The sequence below is a fragment of the Heptranchias perlo genome, chromosome 34, assembly GCF_035084215.1.
Source record: "Heptranchias perlo isolate sHepPer1 chromosome 34, sHepPer1.hap1, whole genome shotgun sequence".
NCBI classification, from domain to species: Eukaryota; Metazoa; Chordata; class Chondrichthyes; order Hexanchiformes; family Hexanchidae; genus Heptranchias; species Heptranchias perlo.
The window spans coordinates 3,032,496-3,055,201 of NC_090358.1; the positions used below are offsets into that span (position 1 = coordinate 3,032,496).

Here is a 22,706-nt window from a genome sequence, read left to right on the forward strand (position 1 = left end):
TTCTCCACTAGCAAAGCTAATCAGGATCAAAATGAAACATATGCTTGGAATAACAAAAATGTCTTAAATTGTACTCCCAGGTTCAAAGAGCCTGCCAGCACTCAGGGTCGAGGCTTGCACAAAAATAATTGTTGCTTGGTGATGCTGCCCAGCGGCTATTAACCGTACCCTAGCAAGGAGACAATGTTCTCAGGAAAAGAAGGAAGAGACAAAATTGGCAAGAGAAAGAACTGTATTCCCTTAAATGAAAAGCACTCTAAAATACATTGACCCTCCAAGAATCTCCATTTAAGAAGCCCCTTGCTTGACAAAATGTGTAGAGAACAAACTACATCTGTGCTTGTTAACCATATTGATAAATTGAGGTTAGTGTCAGACTATCCTGTGGGGTTCAGATTAGGTCCTGTTCAGGTTGGTGCAATTTTAGAAATTCACTCCTTAATGTCAAAAAATGCATTCACTTCTGAGTTTTTAAATCAGCTGTACCCCAAATGACACCCTACGATTTGTCAATTTTGTTATAAATTTTGTTACAAATATACAGTAGCAGTTGTCAGGTTAAGGACGTCACTGAGTGAAATAGAAGATTGTCTCCTAAATCACTGTAATCATTTCCAGTTGGGAGGAGCTATTGAGTTCAAGAAGCAGATCACAAATTTTAGGTCTGCACCGAAACATTTTTTTTTGTAAACCAAAATATGGTTGCATGGCAGGCAGGATTTTTTTTTTGAAGGATGTTTGAGTGGGGTGGAAGAGTGCACACAAGTTAACCTCCTAGGGATAACATACACATTTTAATGAAGAATGTAATATTTGAAGGAGTTTGTAACTGGAGTGTGGTATATTCATTTCTTTATGCCACTACTTGAGGGTGTCTCAATATTACATTCTGGAAAAAGCAGAATGGATGTTAAAATTATAAGCAAGCTTGATACTTGGTAGAATCGGGGATTGTTTGCCAGGATTTAACAGTCAACCACTTAAATCCTTCAGTCCTTAAAGGGTCCTTTTGTTTTTTTGGGTTTCCACTACTTACTACTCTGAAGATAAAGAAAAACCTAATCCTAGAAATCAGAAATAAAATCAGGGAATGCTGGAAGTGCACCGCAGATGTGTGACCTTGTGAAAGAGAAGACCGATTTAATGATTTGGATGTGATCCTTCACCAGGGCCCCTACTTAAAAGTCAGCTGTGTACTTCCAGAATTTCCTGTTTTTATTAAGCTTGCTATTCTAACTTCTATTATTGTTGGGTACCTTTCCTGACCACGGTAATTTCCACTTTTGATTTGGAAAAACCTGGGGGAGAAAATAGAGGGCATGGCTGAATAAAGTGGTTTTTAGGTTAGCCTAAAGCCAGAGGCAGCAGTTTGATTTGAGAGCCTGCTGCTAGTAATGGTAATGTTTAACAACAGGTTATGGGAGGGGGGGTGGGGGGAGGAGAAAAAACTAACCAAAAAATATGGGGACAGATTTACATCCAGTATCAATTTGAAAACTAACCTTTTACACTGCTGCCTCTGACATTAAACCCTACGGCTGTCATTTATCCAAATTAGATGGAGTCAGGGCACGTGCTGATGTGAGCACTGGTCTTTCCCTGTATAATCAATCAGCAGGTGGTAGCCCTAATGTTAGAGAAGCAAATAACCAGGAGTGTAGCTTTTTAAAAACTAGTTTCTTGTAACTTGGGTGCTACTAGGCAGAATTGAGGCTAAAAATGAACAAGTGCTCTTGAGATGATGGAAGACAGGTCAGAGCTGGTTTTGATAACCAAATGTTTTCACAATCTGTCACTGTATATTCTTTAAAATGATGGTTGTACATCACTGATAACATCTATTTGATTGAAAAAGTTTTGCCCTGGATATTATTCCTTCAGTCAAAGCTGTCTTTTCTGATTTATAATCCACTGTTACTCCGCTATGCTTGATAGTGCTCAACTTAAATCACAGCTCATACTTAAATACTGAAATCTATATAGAGTTACATGCAGTACCCAGAGTTGTATTAAACCATACGAACAAGAAGGTGCCAGGTTCAGGTCCTGATCTGTCCGAGTTAGCTCTATCCCAGCCAGAACAGCAGTTGGGGTTGGTAGATAGTCATCAATGCCTATGGGCTAGGGAGCAGAGCATTTAACCAACATTCTGCTGCTGATTTCTATTCAGTGCCTGTGTGTGGATATATTGGGCGAGAACAGGATCCAGCTCAGCAATGATAACTTAAATGGCAAACTCCCCCAGCTTATTCATAGTAACTGGCCACTGGGGTCTGCACCCATTGGGCTGTACCCTAGCAAGAGTCAGTGCATATATGAGGGGAGAAAATTGCAAGGGGGACAAAACTGGAATAACGCCAAAAACTGCTTTTTAGGGTGTTATTGACCCATTGAGTAGGTTTTAATTGATAGCACCATGATTGAATTAAACTGCTTGTCTTAAATTACAGCCTTTCGCACTCTTGCTGGTTCATTAGTGTTGAAATGATATTCTGTAAACTGTGCTGAACGTTCTGGAATGTAGTGCAGAGGAAATCTAGGTGTGAGACATCTTGGGTTGATGGTGCAATCCAAGAATATTGGAAAATTATAATCCTGGGGCATGGGCAAAAAGGCGTTACTGCATTCCTTTCAAATCCTCACAGATAATCAGTTTGCTTTGTTGCAACTTTGACAATTTAATTCAGGTTTTACTGTAGTTGAATTCAATAAGGTTTCAAAAAACTGCTCCTTTCGTGCTGAGCTGACTGAATATAACAACATTCAATTTTATAAACAAGGCACTGATATTTTTGTCATTTGTCAAGGTGACTGACTGAAATAGAATTTTGCCCAAAACTGTGGCAATTTTTTCCCTCCTCCCCACTGAAATATGTTCAACTGCAACCATTTTGGCTGAATACTCTATTGATCTGCACTGTGATGTTTTAGCTGCACACTTGAGATGAGAGCTGACATGTTGATGGGTACTCCCCTTGGTGTCTGCTGTAAATCTATATTTCCTATTGCTTTCTACTCTGCCTTTCTCACCCAAGTTTATTGGGATTTAAAGTACAAATATCACATACTGTAGCTATACCTGGATCTGTCGCAATTTGATTTATTTTTACAGTGTAACAATGGAAACAAACATGCCTACACATTCTGATCCTGTATCTTTCAATCTCCAGTGGTTTCAGAAGGGTCTGATGCATACGAATGCTTGATAGACATAATATTTCAGTCTTCATTTACTTCACCCAGCCTTGAATACTAAAAAAAAATCATTTCCTAAAAGATGCTGGCCAAGTATTACAATGTGTAAAGAGAAACTTGTTAATAGATTCCATGTGCTGCAAGTTTATTCTTGTGATGCAGAACGATTGTGAACATTAGACTCTTGTAGACTTTTTAACATAGAATATTCAGAGCTACATTTAATTGAGCTCCCTTGTGATAAATAAATGTAAATAATTCATATGATTTTAAGCTTCAGAAAGTTTTGAATCATTATATTGTACTTTCATCAACAGTAGTAAAATTCACATCAAATCCTTGGTTGCCATGAGCCTTTCCTATTGCACAACTGAGCTCCTGATGTGTTAGAACATTGATGGAGATATTTTCCTGTCTTCCTATGACTTGAGTTTAATTTACTTTTACAGCCTAGGTGACAGTCTTTCCTACTAAATGTTTTGGTTTACATTTCATTTCATTTGTGAAGTATATATAATCCTCTTTATTGCTGAGGAGCACTGATTCTGAATGAGGTTTATGAACCACATCCAAGATATAGTGTGACCAGGGAACTGTTTGCTTGTTTGCTGTGTGGCATGGCATGATGGGACCTTAACAAAAAAAAAGGAAGCAAATGACTGAATTTAAAGTAAGTTGCATAGGTAGGACTATCTTGAATGAAAAGATGTCAGAAAACTGAATGATTGTAGAGGGCATCAGAGTATTTCACTAGGTTTTTTAAAAAGACTTGCTGCTACTGCCTAATGAAGACAACACAGGCAAGGCTTGGAGAGTGAAGGGATTTAAGTGATTAAGAAGCAGATCTTTGAAATGTGTATAGTCTGATGAGGTGGAATTTTCTGCCTGATAGCATATGCATTGAGTTTTTGTCTTCCTAAGATAATTGGTAGAAGGTATTGATATTAAAAACAACAGACGTCGTTCTGTTGAATTCAACCAAATGACGATATTGAAACTTGGGGGCGGGGTTTAGTAGCTACAACAATTTTTAAACCATATTCTCAGTGCCATGTGATACAATTTCACTGTCGATTGAAATGTTTCTTAGCAGTGGTAATGTCTGTGTCAACAACAATTTTCCATTTGTCTCTGTCTTGGGTAGAATGAGGTTATGGTGTGTAGCATTTGCCAAATACCATTCTAGTCAAGTTATTTTCTTAGCCGCCCTCTGTTCAGGCACTGCACATCAGGTAATAGCCATTGCAGTGCAAATTGTAAGACTGGAAGAGGCAGTGGCTGAAGTATTTTATCTGAAAGAAAATATAATATAATGTGGACGAAAAGCAAAACAGATAATTGAAAATGCAGGAAAAGCTCAGTAGGTCAGTCAGCGTCTGTGGAGAACAGATTAGTTGATGTTTCAGGCATCATCAGAACTGACAGGGTCCACACCTGAAACATTAACTCATCTGTTCTCGCCACAGGTGCTAACTGACCTGCTGAGTGTTTCCGCCTATGTTTCATAGGTCCTCCAGAATGAAAGCTTTACCAATCTCAGCAAAGTTTCTGAAGAATGGTTAGGGCAGTTGATTACATTGCATTTGTAGTATACGGAGTACAAAAAGTAAAATATGTTTAATTTCCTTTCCTAGAATGGACATCCTTTTCTTCAGTAAGCAAATAAAAAAAAACCCAAATCAGCATCTTTGAATAAAATAAATGAGCATTCTAAATTTGCAAGCAGACATCAGTGGGCTTGTGGATGTTATCAAGTCTCGCATACAATTTTGTATTCTTCAGTTCAAATAAAGCGGCTGATTTTCTGGGAGAAAGGTCTCTGAGGCAGTGGTGAATGTAATAAATGCAACTTAAGAGGCAATGCTTTTTTGCTGTATATGGATGCACTATCTATTTTCAGGCCAACTGGCTCAGTGAAGTAATTGGGGCAACTCTTCGATCAGTTTTTTTTTTTCTCTTTTCAATAAACACATTTATTTCATTTTCACAGTTTGTATTTGTTGTAAACTGAACTTTTTCATCTCCCAACAAATTAAAAATGGTGAGTTTCATACATTGTCCAGTAGCAGAGTTTTGAGCTGTGGATTTAAAGGAGTTGGTGGCTTTATTTTTAGTGTAATTTCCATGTAACCTCATTCTTGAGAGTTTTTTAAAGTTTTTTGAAATGGGTGGTAAATCTCAATGAGGATTATGGCTTATGAAGCATCAAAATTAAGTTTCTCCACTAGTAAGTGGCATTTAGTGCACCCCCTGATTCTATTAAGGATAACTCCCTTAGTAAAGTGAACAACATTATACAGATCATTCTTGCAAAAACCTGCAATTGATGCCTTTGAGACAGGATTGCAGAATCTTGCTTTGCAGGCATGCTTAGTGTAACATTTCAAGTTTCCAGATGGACCTGAAAGCAAAATTATTACGATATTTAGCTGAAATGGGATCTCTTTGGGGAGCCAGTGAAGTGGATGCTGGAGATTCTTAATACCAGCAGATCCTCAAAGCAATCTGCGGCATGACCCATAAGAATGTTCATTCTCCCACATGTGGTTGGGTGTCCACCCTTTTGAGGAAGGTGGTGCTTCTTTATAGTACAAGAAGTTTCACTTGAGTTAAGAGTCAAACTTTAAAGGGATAAGGGTTGTATCAGAGAGCATCCTGCGGCTTTACATTTATCCCACTATTGGAGTGCTGCAGCCTATGTGGAGGTGTATACGTCATGGTGGTTAGACAAAATCTCAAGTTTCATGTTGCAGACACTGCTCCAGATTTAGTATTAAGAAGACTTGGACAATTGAGTTTCTCATACCTGAGGAGATGTAGCTACATGTTCTGTAATCAAGTGAAATCTGCTGTATTGACTTTCTGCTGCTGTTTAATTGTTAGCTTATAACCTAAGAAGCAGATTTATTGAAAATAAGTTGCATGGTCTGATGGTGTTCATTCTTCTGCCATCTGAAGATTAGGAGAACACGAGAGCTTGTCGATTCTAGTGAACAAATACCAGGGGGTAAATTTTAACCCCCAAGAACAGGTGGGTTGGAGGCAGGTGGGCAGTGAAAATTCCAAGTTTTCAGAGCTCCAACTCTCCGATTTCTGGCTTTAACCCAGGCAGATTTGTCTGTGTTGGGCGAGCAGACACCAGCCAGTCCTGCCCTTCTGCTCTTCCTAGAAATTTGCCTACATATTTGCTGTTCTATCTCCCTCTGAGTGTTTGGGGGTCTATAGTACACTCCCAGCAGTGTGACTGCCCCTTTTTTGTTCTTTAGCTCAATCCAAATGGCCTCATTTGATGAACCTTCCAACATATCATCCCTCCTCACAGCCATAATTGTTTCTTTAATCAATATTGCCGCCCCCTCCTTTTTTGTCCCCCCTCTCTATCGTCTGAAAACTCTGACCAGGAATGTTGAGCTGCCATTCCTGCCCCTGTTTAAGCTATGTTTCAGTAATAGCTAAGATATCGTACTTCCATGTGTCTATCTGTGCCCTTAGCTCATCTGCCTTATTCACTATACTCCTTGCATTGAGGTATACTCCTTTGTTGCCAAACTCCTTTGTTGTCTAGTTTCGAACCTTTGTTTCCTCTGCCTTCCAAACTTACTAATTTTCTGCCTTCCATTTCCAGCTCTGCTTCTCTCCCTTCTGAATCTGCGCTCAGGTTCCGATCCTCTGCCAAGCTAGTTTAAACCCTCACCAACAGCACTAGCAAACCTCCCCGCAAGGATATTGGCCCTGGCCCTGTTGAGGTGCAACCCGTCCGGCTTATACAAGTCCCACCTCCCCCAGAACCGGTCCCAATGCCCCAGGAATCTAAAGCCCTCCCTCATGCACCATCTCTCCAGCCACACATTCATCTGCTCTATCCTATTTCTATACTCGCTAGTGCACGGCACTGGGAGTAATCTGGAGATTACTACCTTTTTGAGGTTGAGCTTCTTAATCTCTTTCCTGACTCCTTAAAATCTGCTTGCAGGACCTCATCCCTCTTTCTACCTATGTCATTGGTACCGATATGGACCACGACCTCTGGCTGTTCGCCCTCCCCCTCCAGAATGTTTCGCCGCCGCTCAGTGACATCCTTGACCGTGGCACCAAGGAGGCAACATACCATCCTGGAATCACATCAGCTGCAGAAACGCCTGTCTGCTCCCCTAACTATAGAATCCCCTATCACTATCGCTCTCTTGACCTTTCTCCTCCCTACCACCCCCCCGGTACAGCTGAACCACCCATGATGCTATGGTCTTGGCTCTGGCTGCATTCCCCTGGGGAATCCTCTCCCTCACCATACTGGTTAGAGAGCGAGATGCCCTCGGGGGACTCCTGCACTACCTGCCTGGTCCTCCTTGTCTGTCTGGCAGTCACCCAGTCCCTCTCTGCCTGCACGCTCTTAAGCTGTGGGGTGACCACCTCCTGAAGCATGCTATCCATGTAGATCTCAGTCTTAAGAATGACACAATAATACAGCCCATATTCTTTAGATCTGGTTGACAACAGAATGCTGACTCCTGCTGTAACCCAAAAACATTGGGAAGCAATTTGCTATGGAGGGATTTTATTATTTTTCTAAAAGTAAAAGCACAAATTTCATTTATTTTTTGTGACTTCTTGTGGATTATTTTATAATGAAACATATGGCATGTAGAGATGTATCTTAATGGAGTTAAAGAAAGAAAAATCGAAGAATTTTGAATCACTCGCAGTTTCTGTCACTGCTGCAAAGTTTAAATTAAATCTTGAAAAATGAATAAAACATTGGTTGAAGATTCACCCAGTCTTCTAAGGAGTTAAAGCTTTCAATCATAAAATACTTTTGGAATATCACAGTGAATACTATAGGCAGTATTAATATACCAGAGCAAATTGTAATGGATGCTGTATTTCCTGTAGTACATATCAAACCATCAAGTGGCTACATAATCCCAGAGATATAATGTGCCAGACAGAGGATAAGATTAATGTTGTTAAATCTTTGGGTGGTATGGGCTGTATCAAATTCTGACTCTACCTAAAGTAGTTGTTCCTGCTACTTTATTTACTTTACTACATTAAATAAAGTAGTAGGAACAAAGATAATCTGTGATTTTTTTTTAAATCAATTTTTCTCCCTTTCTCCTGAATTTGCTGATTCCTGCTGCGATATAGTTCGGTGGGCATCATCAGTCTTCCAGTGCCTTGCCCAAGTGACCATTCTTCATATGTTACCTGATTCAGTGAGTTGATAGGGTATTTGACTGTAGGGGACCTCACAGGTTAGCCTCATGCTTTTATCATTTAACATCCATGCACATGCAGCAGGAGTCACTAGATAGCAATCAGGACATAGATTGTGTTCCCTTCTGTAGCGCAGAAATGGTGAGGCCAATTGTAGCACTTCGAACTAGATCAGCAATTATTGGCTCCTGGTCCTCCAATGCCTCAAATGTGTTTAAACCCCTTCCTAGTTTCGACCCTCCCTTATCTCTATAACCTTCTCCATTCCTACAACCCATTCCCACGAGAACACTGCATTCCTCCAACTCTGGCCTTTTGTACAATCCCATTCCCTTTGCCCCACCATTGGCGGCCATGCCTTCATCCATCAAGGCCCTAAGCTCTGGAATTCCCTCCCTAAACCTCCCTGTGCCTCTACCTCAATCTCCTTCTTTAAGGCCCACCTCTTTGACCACGCTTTTAGTCATCTGTCTTAATATCTCCTCTTTTGGCTCTGCCTCAATTTTATTTGTCTGATTACACTTCTGTGAATTGTACTGGGATTTTTTCCTACATTAAAGAGGCTATATAAATGCAAGTTGTGGTAACTCAGCAAAGACCAGGGATTAAACATGGGGCTTTCCTGGTCTGCATGCCTGAGATACTGGATAAACTCGCTGAGTGATTAGGAAATTCAAGAGGGATACCTGCTTGGGTCAGCATAGTTAAAGCTTTAATGGCCTTTGAGGAGTCAAGGGAAAGCTAATGATAGGATTATCTTGAATGGAGGACATAATTAGTTGAGCCCTTTTTAACCTTTTGGTGACTGTTCCTAATTGCTGTTGTGTTGTGAACAGAACAACCAGTGCAAAAATAATTATTTCACAGTTAAGAGCTTTATGAGACTTGGTAATCTGTATATGGAACTATGTGCTGTTAATATTATCTAGAGATCACTTTAACATTGGTTGCCATTCTAAAATCATTTGATAATGAAAAATTCATATTGAGGTTTGGTGTGGGAATATTGTAAATTGATTGTTAAATATATAAAATCATTTGCCATACAACAGATTTTCATTTTTTTTTCTTTTCCCCCAAGGTTAAATTTCAAAATAATGTAACAGATCAGCTGTCTTTGATTCATCGGTTGCAAGGTAAGAATTGAGGGATTGGGATTTTTTTTTTCGCCAACTGCCAAGTGTTTAGATTTTAGCTAACAATGTAGATTTCCACACTTAACACTTCCTAGCACTAAGTGTTCCTAGAACTACTGTAATAGTACAGTAGTGTAGTGGTTGTTACTGAACCAGTAATCCAGAGGCATGGACTAATAATCCAGAAAATGTGCCTTTTCCCACCATGGCAGTTTGAGAATTTGAATTCAGTTTTATATATTTAAAAAAAAACTGGAAATAAAAAGCTGGTATCAGTGAAGGTGACCATGATGCTGTTGGATTGTCGTTAAAGCCTAACTGGTTCACTAATGTCCTTTAGGGCAGGAAACCTTCCGTCCTTACCTGGTCTGGCTGAAACGTGATTCCAGTCCCACAGCAGTGTGGTTGACTCTTAACTGCCTTCTGATGGGGAATAAATGCTAGCCTTTCCGGCAATGCCTACATCATGAGAATGTAAAAAGAATTCCTAGGAGTACGATATGCTACAGTATTCCTAGGAGTCTAAATACTATCACCATTCCTAGCACACTTTCTAACTCTACTATACACTTAACACAATTCACCTTTTCACAGCATAACAGGAAGTCAAAATGGCCTTTGATGAGTCAAGGGAAAACTAATGATAGAATTATCTTGAGTGGAGAACATAACTAGTTGATACCTTTTTAACCTTTTGGTGACTATTCCTAATTGCTGTTGTGTTGTGAATAGAACAACCAGTACAAAAATAATTCTTTCACAGTTAAGAGCCTTATGAGACTTGGTAATCTGCATGTTGTATTTAAACACAATTTAATTATAATCCAAAATTTGGGAGAACCATGCTTCATATTTTTTTGATACACTGCAAGAGACTGAGATATGTCTTAGCCTGGACAGTGTTTGTGGCATTACCTCTGAGCCCCTAAACTAGTGAAGTGAAAAGTCATCAAAGTTCTTCCCATTCATTGCTATCCATTGGCTCCTGCTGGATGTGTATGTTTGGACGTCAGGTGAGGCTGGAATTGGGTTTGGCTGTGACGCATTCCACCGTCAGATAGCCTGCTGCTGCTCATTGTCTAGATTAGAATAGCTGTTCAAGCTGTTGGTACTTGTGAAATCATACCTCAGCAAGAATCTGCACATTCAGAAGAAAAAATGAGGAGGTAGAAAGAGTAGTTGGGCAATAGCCAGACTATACATGTATCCTCCCACTTTGACTACAAACATGTTGGTTTGTAGCATTATCATTTGGAAAAGGCTGAACTCTTGTATTTTTCTGAGTTACACCGCTAGCACAAAACTTCTGAAGAATTCCCCCCCCCACCCCCCCCCCCCCCGGATGAGATTGTTGTTGATTACCTAGTTCTCCAACCAATCTTAGACGGCCAGTTATTGTGCTATTTTGCTAGTTCGACCGTGGCCTCTTAGACTAATCTTACACCAATCACTTCAGATAGCATTTTTGAGCCGTTACTTGCGAGTAATTTCAGTACCTTTACTAGATTTTCTTTTTTCTTTTCTGGCCAAATGCACCTACAATGTAATAGATATGTTTTGTTTAGTGTCTTGGTGAAATGCAAAGGCTTTCCTCATTCTTCTTTGTATTAGTGACCCTCCTGCAGTATGTTGAGGATCTAGAATGAAGAAGGAAACTACTTACTGGAGACCGTCATTTTTCAGGTGGCAGTACATGTCATGAAGATATAGGAACGGGAGTAGGTCTTTCATCCCCTCAAGCCTGTTCTGCCATATTGTAAATAGTTATTTCATAATTGTCATTTCTGACTTTGTAATGAACTGTTGTATAATCCCATGGAAGAATATAAGAAATAGGAGCAGGAGGTCATACGGCCCCTCGAGCCTGCTCTGCCATTCCCTCAACTCCACTTCCCCGCCCGATCCCCATATCCCTTGATTCTCTTAGAGTCCAGAAATCTATCGATCTCAACCTTGAATATACTCAACGACTGAGCATCCACAGCCCTCATGGGTAGAGAATTCCAAAGATTCACAACCCTGTGAGTGAAGAAATTTCTCTTCATCTCAGTCCTAAATGTCTGACTCCTTATCCTGAGACTATGCCCCCTAGTTCTAGATTCTCCAGCCAGGGGAAACAACCTCTCAGCATCTACCCTGTTAAACCCTCTTAGAATCTTGTATGTTTCAATGACCTCTCATTCTTCTAAACTCCAGAATATAGGCCCATTCTACTCCATCTCTCCCCATAGGACAAACCTCTCATTCCAGGAACCCAAAGGAAGATAGATATCCTTGCATGGCTTAGAAAGGGGTGATCCCATGGGTAATATTCTGGGTCACATTGGCATCAAAAACACCTGAATGATGTCTATTGTCATTTTACTCTTTTATGATGTGCTGTTATTGCTATGGCATGTTGATGCTTCAGTTTGAAGAATGAAGATCCTACCAGATAGTCCATCTAAGTCCCCTTCCTCACAAATGATCATGGAAGCAGCTTGCATTGGTATTGTTTTTCCACTTTTGAAAACTAAGTGCACATTTGAATACCATTCCTGTAAGGCAGCATTATGGCATCGCAGGTTGGGGCAATGATCTAATGTATTCTACTGTAGAATGTAGGTTTCACTGAGTTCTTTTGGCAATTGCTCTGTGGAATTGCTGAGTGGAAACAGAAGGGATATGTTACCTTTAATTGTTATTAAGGTGCGTGTGTGCGTGCGTGCGTGTGTGCGTGCGCTGAAGCAGTGAAACAATATTCAAGCCCTAAGCAGGAGCCTGTCAACTGTTGCTGTGGTGCAGTAGGCTATTAGAGTTCATTGGTGAGCTGTTCAAATATTGGCACTCCGTCTAGTGACACAAACAACTAGCAGCAGCATTTTTTACCCAGGCAGGATCCTTAGCATTAACATTAGGATTTTCTGCAGGTTCTAGCCAGGGAAAGTGGGTTGCAGCTCTGAGTTCTGGAATTTTCTACCTCTGATTTAAAAGGGCATTTATCAGCTGGTTATTGAGGCAATGACTAAGTGGCAAAAAAGGTCTCCAAACCTTTCACAGACGCAGATGTCTGGTGCTGTAATTTAAAGAATGTTTCATAAATTATTTGCATGGTTTTGATGGTCTAGTTTGATACCTTTTGTTAAAGGGGCTGCTGCATGTGTTAAAATTAAACCAAAACTCTTCTTTCTGATGTAACTATTAATTGACACTGCCTGTGTAGCAACTCTACAATTTCAACCCTGAATTGAGAAATATTAGTCAAGCAGGCATACAATGGGTCGTAACTGTGGACAGGCAGGTTGATGAGACTCTTTGTTAGAGTCCTTCAGTTATGCTGTTTGGGCTCAGTTACAACTACTGTCGTCCCACTTGTCTGTCATTGGAATTCAATTAAACTTTTAAAATTGTATATATTCTGTAGAGATTTTTTCCAAAACAAATGTCTTCAATTTCTGTAGGCTGTTCATAACTAATTAGTAAGCATAGTTGCGTGGCCTCCTGTTCTGCATCACACTGTACTGCGGGGAGGTAGGATGCAAGGTCACATCAGCAGTTCTTCCTTCATATGGCAAGTTCAATCGTGAATGCTTCCTAACATCCTGTTCTATAATGGTACAGACCAGGGAGCAGTCCATTTACACTGTCCTTGCAAATGAATAATGGTGTGTGATACTAAGGGGGCCTGTAAAGATGAGGGACAATGTGTATTTAAAAAAAAAAGAGCAAAAGAGTTGCATTGTTTCATATGTAGCTTGCTACCCTCACACAGCTACTCCAGGCACACTCCAAAATGCTCCATTTGCTACAACAACATTACAATACCACCTCAGTTGAAGGCCACTGTGCAATAAAGTGAAAAGTAGGTATTTTTAGTGGCCAGTAAGTGCTTCTTGGGTTGGGGTGACCCTGCACTCAGTGTACACTCAAACAAGTGTGAGATGGCCTGAAGCAAGTGTCATCCCACAACATTTTGGTGCATTTCATAGTCTTCGGGGCCAATTTTGCATTGAGCACGCAACTGCATCAGGCTGATATGAACGTGCCACATAAGTGCATACATAAGTCCATCTTCAGCTGCTTCATCAATGACCTTCCCTCCATCATAAGGTCAGAAATGGGGATGTTCGCTGACGATTGCAGTGTGTTCAGTTTCATTCGCAACCCCTCAGATAATGAAGCAGTCCCTGCCCGCATGCAGCAAGACCTGGACAACATCCAGGCTTGGGTTCATAAGTGGCAAGTAATATTCGCGCCAGACAAGTGCCAGGCAATGACCATTTCCAACAAGAGAGAGTCTAACCACCTCCCTATGACATTCAACGGCATTACCATCGCCGAATCCCCCACCACCAACATCCTGGGGGTCACCATTGACCAGAAACTTAACTGGACCAGCCACATAAATACTGTGGTTACAAGAGCAGGTCAGAGGCTGGGTATTCTGCGGCGAGTGACTCACCACCTGACTCCCCACAGTCTTTCCACCATCTACAAGGCACAAGTCAAGAGTGTGATGGAATGCTCTCCACTTGCCTGGATGAGTGCAGCTCCAACAACACTCAAGCTCAACACCATCTAGGACAAAGCAGCCCACTTGGCACCCCATCCACCACCCTAAACATTCACTCCCTTCACCACTGACTCACCGTGGCTGCAGTGTGTACCATCCACAGGATGCACTGCAGCAACTCACCAAGGCTTCTTCAACAGCACCTCCCAAACCCGTGACCTCTACCACCTACAAGGACAAGGGCAGCAGGCACATGGGAACAACACCACCTGCATGTTCCCCTCCAAGTCTCACACTATCCCGACTTGGAAATATATTGCCGTTCCTTCATTGTCGCTGGGTCAAAATCCTGGAACTTCCTTCCTAACAGCACTGTGGGAGAACCTTCACCACACGGACTGCAGCGGTTTAAGAAGGCAGCTCACCACCACCTTCTCAAGGGCAATTAGGGATGGGCAATAAATGCTGGCCTTGCCAGCGACGCCCACATCCCATGAACGAACAAAAAATAAATAAAATTTCTGCCACAGAATAAAGTCTTCTTTTGTGATGTAATGGTTATTGCTGCCCCGTTAATTTTTGGTCCAACTGAGGTGTTCTTCTCTGTTATACAGAGCAGCTCACTGAGTTACGACAGGAGTTCATGAGGCGGGATGATCAGCTACAGGAGTACAGGAAGAACTCCACGTCCTTGGAGAAGAAGCTAGAATATGAGAGGTGAAGTACCCATTCTACACAGTTTCCATATAGTGACACCTTAAATGTTTTCTGTTTCAGATTTTTTTGTGCTTGTTGCAATAGATTTAAGATGGACCTAAAGTAAAATTGAGCCTTTAAATTAAAAACAAATACACTCTTCAGCATGTGACCCTTCAAACTGTGCTTTACCAATTTTGTACTTTTGTTTTTGACTAGTTTTGAATTACTCCATTTTATTCCCAAACTCTTAACTAACTTTTTAAATAAAGCTAGTTTGGTTAAATATTTAAACAATGCACCAATAGAGAACAATAAGCTCAATTTATCTCATACTTGAGTAAAATCTTAAATCGCTTGTGGTTCATGATGAGGTATTGACTCTGTCTGTGCTCCCTCTATATAGTGACATTGTAAATAGATTCAAAAATACCATGTTTGATCTTGCTGTACCTAGTAACTAAAGCAATTCTTCCCCTTTTGGTATTAATTCACTCATTAGTCATGAGCTAGTCATTAAATGTAGAGTAAATAGTTAATCCTATTTCAAGTTTGTCAGCATTTGATATTTCAGGATTATGCACCATTTTTCCCTTCAATCCATTCGTCAGGCTTTTTTGTTCTGGTTGCTCCACAAATAAACTTTTCACAAGCAACAACAGTCGTGTTGTTGATCAACTTTTGCTGTGGTTGTGAAGTGTGTGTTTCTATTGATAAATCCAAAATGGTGTTCTTTGAGGGGAGTTTGATATGATGCAAGTGAAAATGAATAATGTGAAAGCACTAGTATAACTCGTGCAAGTCAAAAGGGTATTACCTCTTTCCCCAAAATACAGGGATAGAAGGGGGAAGGGTGAAATGTTTACTCTGGCTCCTTTCTATCTGAGAACTGCATGCATTAAAAGAATGATGCAAAAATCAATATTAATGGAATTGCAAGTGTTGGTGACAGAGGAACATGCATTAGTGTATTTTCAACATCAGTAGCTAATACTTGTATATGTGCTTTGAGAAAGCATTGATGTGTAACCAAATCCTGCAAACGGTATGAGGTAGACTTGTGAATAAATATTTGTTCTGTGATTGTGGGGAGGGTGTGAATAAATGACCTTGTAACTGCTGGAGAATATTGCTTATGAATGCTATAATATAACCAGGGAAATGGGTTGTTACATAATAAAACCATCTGATTTTGAAGGAAGTACAATGTATACTTGAGGATAAATTGATGGAAATAGTCTTGATTTCATTTGAGGCGAGGGAGCAGATTAAGAGGGGATGCGATTCAGTTCTTTAAAATGATAAGAATAAAGAATGTGGATATAAGCAGATTATTTTGACTTCTGCTAGTGTTGAGTAGAGGATGTAAATACAAAATTTGCAAGTTTGAAATGAGATCAGGAGAGAATTTTTAATAAAAATGGATTAAAGCTGTACTGATTAACTTCTTGAAAAGAGGTGGCCAAAACTCAATTTACAAAACTGATTGAAAATTATGATGATCATATCTCTATCTATACTTTATCAAGTACTCAGGAGAACACACAGACTTGTCTTGTCAGAACCATGGGAATATCAACTGTAGAATGTAACAGTTCATGATTGAATACTAAATTGAAATTTTAGGTTACAGTTTTCTAGTACTTTCCTGTTGGCACAAAGTGGTTTCAGGTATACCCAAGATGTGAAAGTGGCTTTATAATTGCCCGACACTTAAACACACTAAGGTCAAACAGTGTGACCTGGCCAGGTGGCTGTATAGGCAGCACTTTGTGTTTGTATTGGCTTGGAGTATAACTTCAGCCTGTTCGAAACTGCTTTTTAAAGGTCTGCAGGCCTGGCTGGATTTTTTTTTAAAATGTGTGGATTTTTTTTAATGTTGGAAAATACAGTCCCACTCCTGGCTCTCCTAACATTTAAAAATGATCTCGAGCTGTTTTATGAAGTCTGGAACATACACAACTAGTGTTATAACTCTGGTCTGAGAGTTACCCATTACAATCCACTGATGACCATCTGAGATCGATAGTTGCAATGTTAGATGGTACCCTGCAGTGTTTGCTCTATTTTTCAAATAACCTGATAACTTACAGTACCTGTGATTTTATTATGCAGGTATAAAATGTGTAATTTAGCTGAGAGCCATCACATATGCCAGTGGTTTTGATGATTGGTGTCGTCATAAGTAGATATCACCTAATTAAATGTATAATTTAATGTAATCAACCAGGTTTTTGAAAATCCTACTTCAGTACTGTATGGTTTCATGTGTTAACTTTAAGGTTCATAATTATTTCAGAACCTCCTATTATCTATTTTTCAGGGGAAAAAACCCAATATTTTTTTTAGCTTCATGTATACATCTTGTGTCAACAAGAATTAGGCAATGATTAGGATTAGACAGAACACAACCTAAACCTGTCCAACACCAACTTAGTCAAAACTGAAGTTAACTGGTGAACAGTTGTTCTAACAGATAAATAGCATTAGTTGATAGTTGATAACCACTTTAAAGTGCCCAACTGGATAGATTTTCTCATGCAACTGGCCCCAATGTGTATCTATTTTTCTACTGTGTTCTGTTGTAAGTCCAGTGTTCTTGTTTAGTTTGGGACTTTATTCCTCTTGTGTATCAGTGGTTTCATAAAAAGATAATGTGTTTTCAAATAAAATCAACAGCTGCTTAGTTTGTCTTATCTGCGCGACAATGGATGCTTAACCAAAATGATATAAATAAATTCAGTTAATGATCGCGTCATCTTGGTTCAGTCAAATTCCTACATCTAAACACTGTGTAAATTTGTAACTGATGCAACAATCAGGAGTTGCCTGAATTTATTCCCATGTATGTTAAATAGCTTAGGAGTTAAAGCTAATGTGTCCCATAGGATAACACAGTAGGTTGGAATGCTAACCTTTACCATAGGACCTTGGTTTGAATCCAGCCCAGAATGGTGAGATGAAAACCCTTTCTCTGCTGGCTACAGGGGTTATAAACAAAAATAAGATGGCATAATTTCAACCTAATGCTGCTCTAACACTGGGTGCAGCAAGTAGAGCGCGTCATCTAAAACCTCAACACTGATATCCTTCACTTTTGACTAGTACAAAAAAAAAAGTAAATTATGTTTGACTCATTTATATACACATTTATTTTATAAATGTCATTTTCCCACATCTTTTGATCTGGTTTAGGAGATGGTGCCAACCAGAGGTAGGACATTTCTTGCACAGGGAGGGTGAAAACAATGGTGAATCATTGAAATACATGAGGTTACAACACAGAAACATGCTAATTGGTGTTGGAAAGGTGGGTGAAGGAAAAGGGGTTGAAAAGATACGGGAACAGGGTGGGTAAATGTGATCAGAACTATTTGCTTGCGTGGAGGGTACACACTGACACGACTGGTTGTGGCGAATGGCATGTTTGTGTGTTGTAACCTCATGTATTTCACTGATTCACCATTGTTTTCCCCCTCCCTGTGCATGAAGAAATGTTCTACCTTGGGTTGGCACTGCCTCCTAAACCAGTTCAAAAGAACTTGCTATGTGGGAAAATGCAGATGTGAATTTTACAGTAAATATAGCTATGCTACTGGAATACTATGGTTTTATTTAACTTACCAAATTTGATAGTGTTCCACCAGAACTAGTAAGTTTGGCTCAACTCCAGTTGCAAGAAAAAAATGCATATTTGCTATTTTCAGAAGAAATGCATAAATTTGGCTTTCTCTTTTTAAAAAAAAGGGTGGGGATAAAGTTGGCTATTCAGTAGAAAAAGAACAATAAGTGGTTGTTAATGATGCAAATTGAGGATTTTCAAAGTCCTTGTGGATGATTCTGTGCATGTGCCACAAAAGAAGGGTAATTAGTGTATAAGTGACTGACATTAAATACTTAATCATTTCTGGAAGCAGGTATTAAAGCACTAAATACTTTCTCAATGAATGTCAAATATGTAGTTTGTACAGATCAACTTTTCACTAGAGGGAGCTAAGGGTTTTTGTGTTTTGATATTTGTACCTACCAGTAAGATTATTTTCAATACAGATTTTTACATGGATTTTATTTTTGTGGCAAAAAGCCAGATGCAGTTGTCAAAATAAAACTCATGCCGAAATAACCCATTTTACAGCATCTCTCCTTTTATTTAACTCTTGAAATTCCATCCTCTATATCTGCTTCATTGGCATTAGACTGGTCAGAGTTGTAATGATCAGTCTCATCTGCAACACAGCAGTTTTCTGATTTGAATTACTCTTAGCTAGATTACCTGTCATTGTCTGAGGCTGAATACATTCAAATCTGCCAGCTGCTGCAGAGTGTCTCACCATTGCCGGCATCTTTAGTCTGTCTCCGTTCTAATGGTCGCATAGCAACAGATGCTATAATCTCAGGAGACAGTGGAGCACAGCGGCAGATCTGTTCAAAGCAGTAGAAAGCATTAATTGCATTCCGTTAACATTGCAGGGGCATTTCTCAGTGCAGACTACAACCTGGGAATATTTATAAAATAAACATGACATCCATTTCCTTGTACAATTGCAGTTGTGTTAGGACCACTGAAAAGTTGATGCAGTTTTAGTGCTTATTGAAAAATGCAAAGACAGGACCCACTTGAATTGTTATCTGAACATTTCCGGGTAATCGTAGCACAGTATCATACTTTAGAATGCCAAATATCAGAATTTTAGTTCTTTGGAATGGTGTGTCTTGTGAAATTTCCAAGATGTGTGCATCTTGCTGCTTCATGCACCTGAAAGAAAGATCTGTTGAATATATTATAAGGTCGATTCTCTGTACTCATAGAACTATGTTTGATATTTTCATTTGTATATTCTCCCTTTCCTTTTTGTTCTTTTCTCTCTTTCCCTCTCTCCAAAAACTTGGTTACCCAGATAGCCTGCATCTTTACAAGTCTAGATCCTCTAAGCTAGCTGCATCATCCTGACCCCCAGTGTTACAGGCAAGCTTCCTGACTGGGGCAGTGCATCTCGGAGGGTTGCCTGCAACACTGGGAGTTAAAATGTAGCACAGGTGATCTGTCCCTCTGGATAGATTGGAAGACTCGTATATTATCAGCAGAGTACCATTGCTACCATAGGGAACCGTGGATTCCTACTTCATGTTATATTGGGGCTAAAAATTGATTTAAGAAGGAAAAATCCCCGCTTATAGAATCACCATGGGCACAAAGTGTCACGTACCATTCACCAGGTATGGGGATGCTCAGACCAACGCTTCAATGTACCTTCTGTTAGGACAGCATGCGGAACCTCCCTCCAGTTTCTGTTTGCCTTTCTGTTTAAAACCGCAAAGACTGTCCTCTTGCAATCTTAGCCCCGATGGGGAATTTGCTGGAGGGTGAATCGTGTATATTAATGTACTGCAGTATCCGTAGAATACATGTTATATATTTTCGGGAGGGGAGGAGAGGGGTGGTGTGAAAATGTACCTCCAAAGAGTTAAACATTGGAGGGAATAAGAAAGGTGGAATATCTGCGTGTTACAGGTATCTGACCTCTGTCCACAATGGATTTTATTCTCTCCAGTTCAGTGAATAAATGAATTGCTGGCAGCTTGTTAAGATATGAGAAAGCTCATTGATGTTAATTAGAATCCTGACAGTTTTACCATGAGTTTAATAGAAGTATGTTCTCTATGCAAACATTTCCATGGCTTTTGCCAGCAGCAGTGTTGCTTTTTGTAAACTCAGTTGCTGTTTCCAGTGTTGAGTGTATTTGCACTGTTGTTTTATAGTTCCGTGCTCGAGTTGGCTCCCATTGAAGCCAAATCGGCCTATTTGTTTTGTTGGGTGAATTCAGGAACAATTTGAGATGTCTTCCTGCATCTGAAGTGCTTTAGAAATCCAAGTTGCTGTTTTGTGAGCACTGCTTACTGTTCTTGGGGCTGTTGTCTTGCAGCCTGCAATGTGGTCAGCAGATCAGTGCACTTAAGGAGCAATGTGAAGAAAAGATAATGACTTTAGGGAAAGTGCGTGACCAGTCTGCAAAACGCCAAGAAGATCCCAATAAACAAAACCAGGTAAGCTGCACAGTTTTGTAGAGCAATGTTTTCAGTTCCATTCAACTGATAATGGTAAATATTTGCTTCATTTCATGCTGCTATATGGTATGTAACTTCAGTTGTTAAAAACTGGATTAATTGCAGTCAAGTACCCCTCTACGCAATGTTTAAGATGCACGCAAAGTGCTAATTATGGAGCTTCAGTGCAATGGAATGAGACTTCATACCTACAGCTCCTCACGTGATTTCCAGATCTGACTAATGTCTTTGTGCTGAGTAAAACCCAGCCACTTCCCCCACAGGCAGATTGGGGAATCTTGAGGGGAGATGCTGTTTAGGTAAGAACTCAATGTTTTACGTGCCCAAATTACTCTCCTGCTGCTGAAGTTAAGAATGAGAACACAATTTGTCATTTTTGATGGTCTCCTGAAGCATGTTTGGATGGGTTTCTGGAGTTGGGGAGGATTTTCCCAGGGTATTCCTCTCCCCAGGAGTTAGCATTGGTCCCAGTTGGGGAGGCAGGTGCATGAGATTGAACCTTCTGGATAAGGTGAGTGTTGATGGGCCATCCCCATCTGCTTTTTTATATCCTTAGAAGTAGCCTCCTAGGTGGTACAGTAATAAATCACATTTGAACTGTGCAATCTAATTGAAAAACAAAAAGACAATGATGTCAATGCATTATTTTCCATGTCCATATATTACCTATCTCTGATTCCCTTCTCTTATTGATGCCCTATCATGCTTCTGATCACCTCCTCTGATCTGTTACACCTTTCTGTTGCCTCTCCTGGCTTCCAGACATGAGTGCATGTGCACTGATGTTTCTTGTCACGGTACGGAAAATTTAGGGAATGCTCCTGGAAGTCAGACAACTTGTGTTTATGTAGCACCTTTCAATGTAGCAAGGTGCTTCACAGGGGCATTATCAAGCAAAATTTGACACCGAGCCACATAAGGGAATATTAAGACAGGTGAGGTCAAAGAGGTGGGTTTTAAGGAGTGTCTTAAAGGAGGAGAGTAAGGTTTAGGGAGGGAATTCCCGATCTTAGGGCCTAGATGACTGAAGGCACAGCTGGCAACGACCGAGCGATTAAAATCGGGGATGTGCAAGAGGCCAGAATTGGAGGAATGCAGAGATCTCGGAGGGTTGTGGGGCTGGAGGAGGTTAGAGACAGGGAGGGGCAATTCTAACCTTGCTTTTACTCTGAACGCATTCAACTGCCATTATAATGAATAGACCGGTTTTGAGAATGACCTCTCCTTTCAGTAGCATTTCCTGAATCGCTTGGGAGTCCAAGCAGGACACAAAGATGCATAGCAGAAGGCCTTGACAAACAGAATGTTGGAGCCAATGGAAATCTGTCTGCTGAGCAAGTGTCTCGAGCACTGTTGACACCTGCTAATGTTACTCTGCCTTTAATCGCATCTACCATTTTTCTTTGCTTTGGTTTCACAGCCCAGAGTGGAGGAGGAAGTGGCTAATCCTCGGAAATCTGACTGGGATTTCAACAAAGCAAAAGTAAATTCTGAGGTGGAGCAGCAGACAACTGAGAATAACAAACCCAGCATCAATCTTAATAATGGAAATGAACTGCAGCCTCACCTAGACAATGAAAAGAAAATACCACGTAAGAGAGACTTCTAAATAAATAGTGCAGTTATGTAATCTAGCAACGGAACTACTGCCTGTCAGATAACACGTCTGAATAGTTGTTTTTGTGTGCAGATACTAAACACTCTGATTTCATAGATTCAGTGCAGTTTGCCTCTGGGGTATGATTTGTTTTTGGTGTTTGTGTAACTGAGCTTTGGAAAAACTAATTTGATCTTTGGACCTATTATTGCTCCATTTATATTGCAAAATTGAATTGTACGTAAAATAAAAGTTACATACAGAACACTTTTAACAGCATTTCAGGCATGAAGTGGGATTGCATTACTGA

At 40.1% G+C, this 22,706-nt stretch overlaps 1 protein-coding gene across 4 annotated transcripts in view; it reads left to right on the plus strand.

Annotated features, from left to right (window-relative positions):
* Window positions 1-22,706, plus strand: part of golm2 (golgi membrane protein 2) — a 75,921-nt gene that overhangs the window by 21,871 nt on the left and 31,344 nt on the right. For all 4 annotated transcript variants that reach the window (XM_067971289.1, XM_067971292.1, XM_067971290.1 and 1 more), the window contains 4 exons: window positions 9,491-9,545; window positions 14,652-14,754; window positions 20,658-20,778; window positions 22,220-22,391. In XM_067971289.1, coding sequence (XP_067827390.1) covers window positions 9,491-9,545; window positions 14,652-14,754; window positions 20,658-20,778; window positions 22,220-22,391 — 451 coding nt within the window. The remainder of the gene's footprint in view (window positions 1-9,490; window positions 9,546-14,651; window positions 14,755-20,657; window positions 20,779-22,219; window positions 22,392-22,706) is intronic.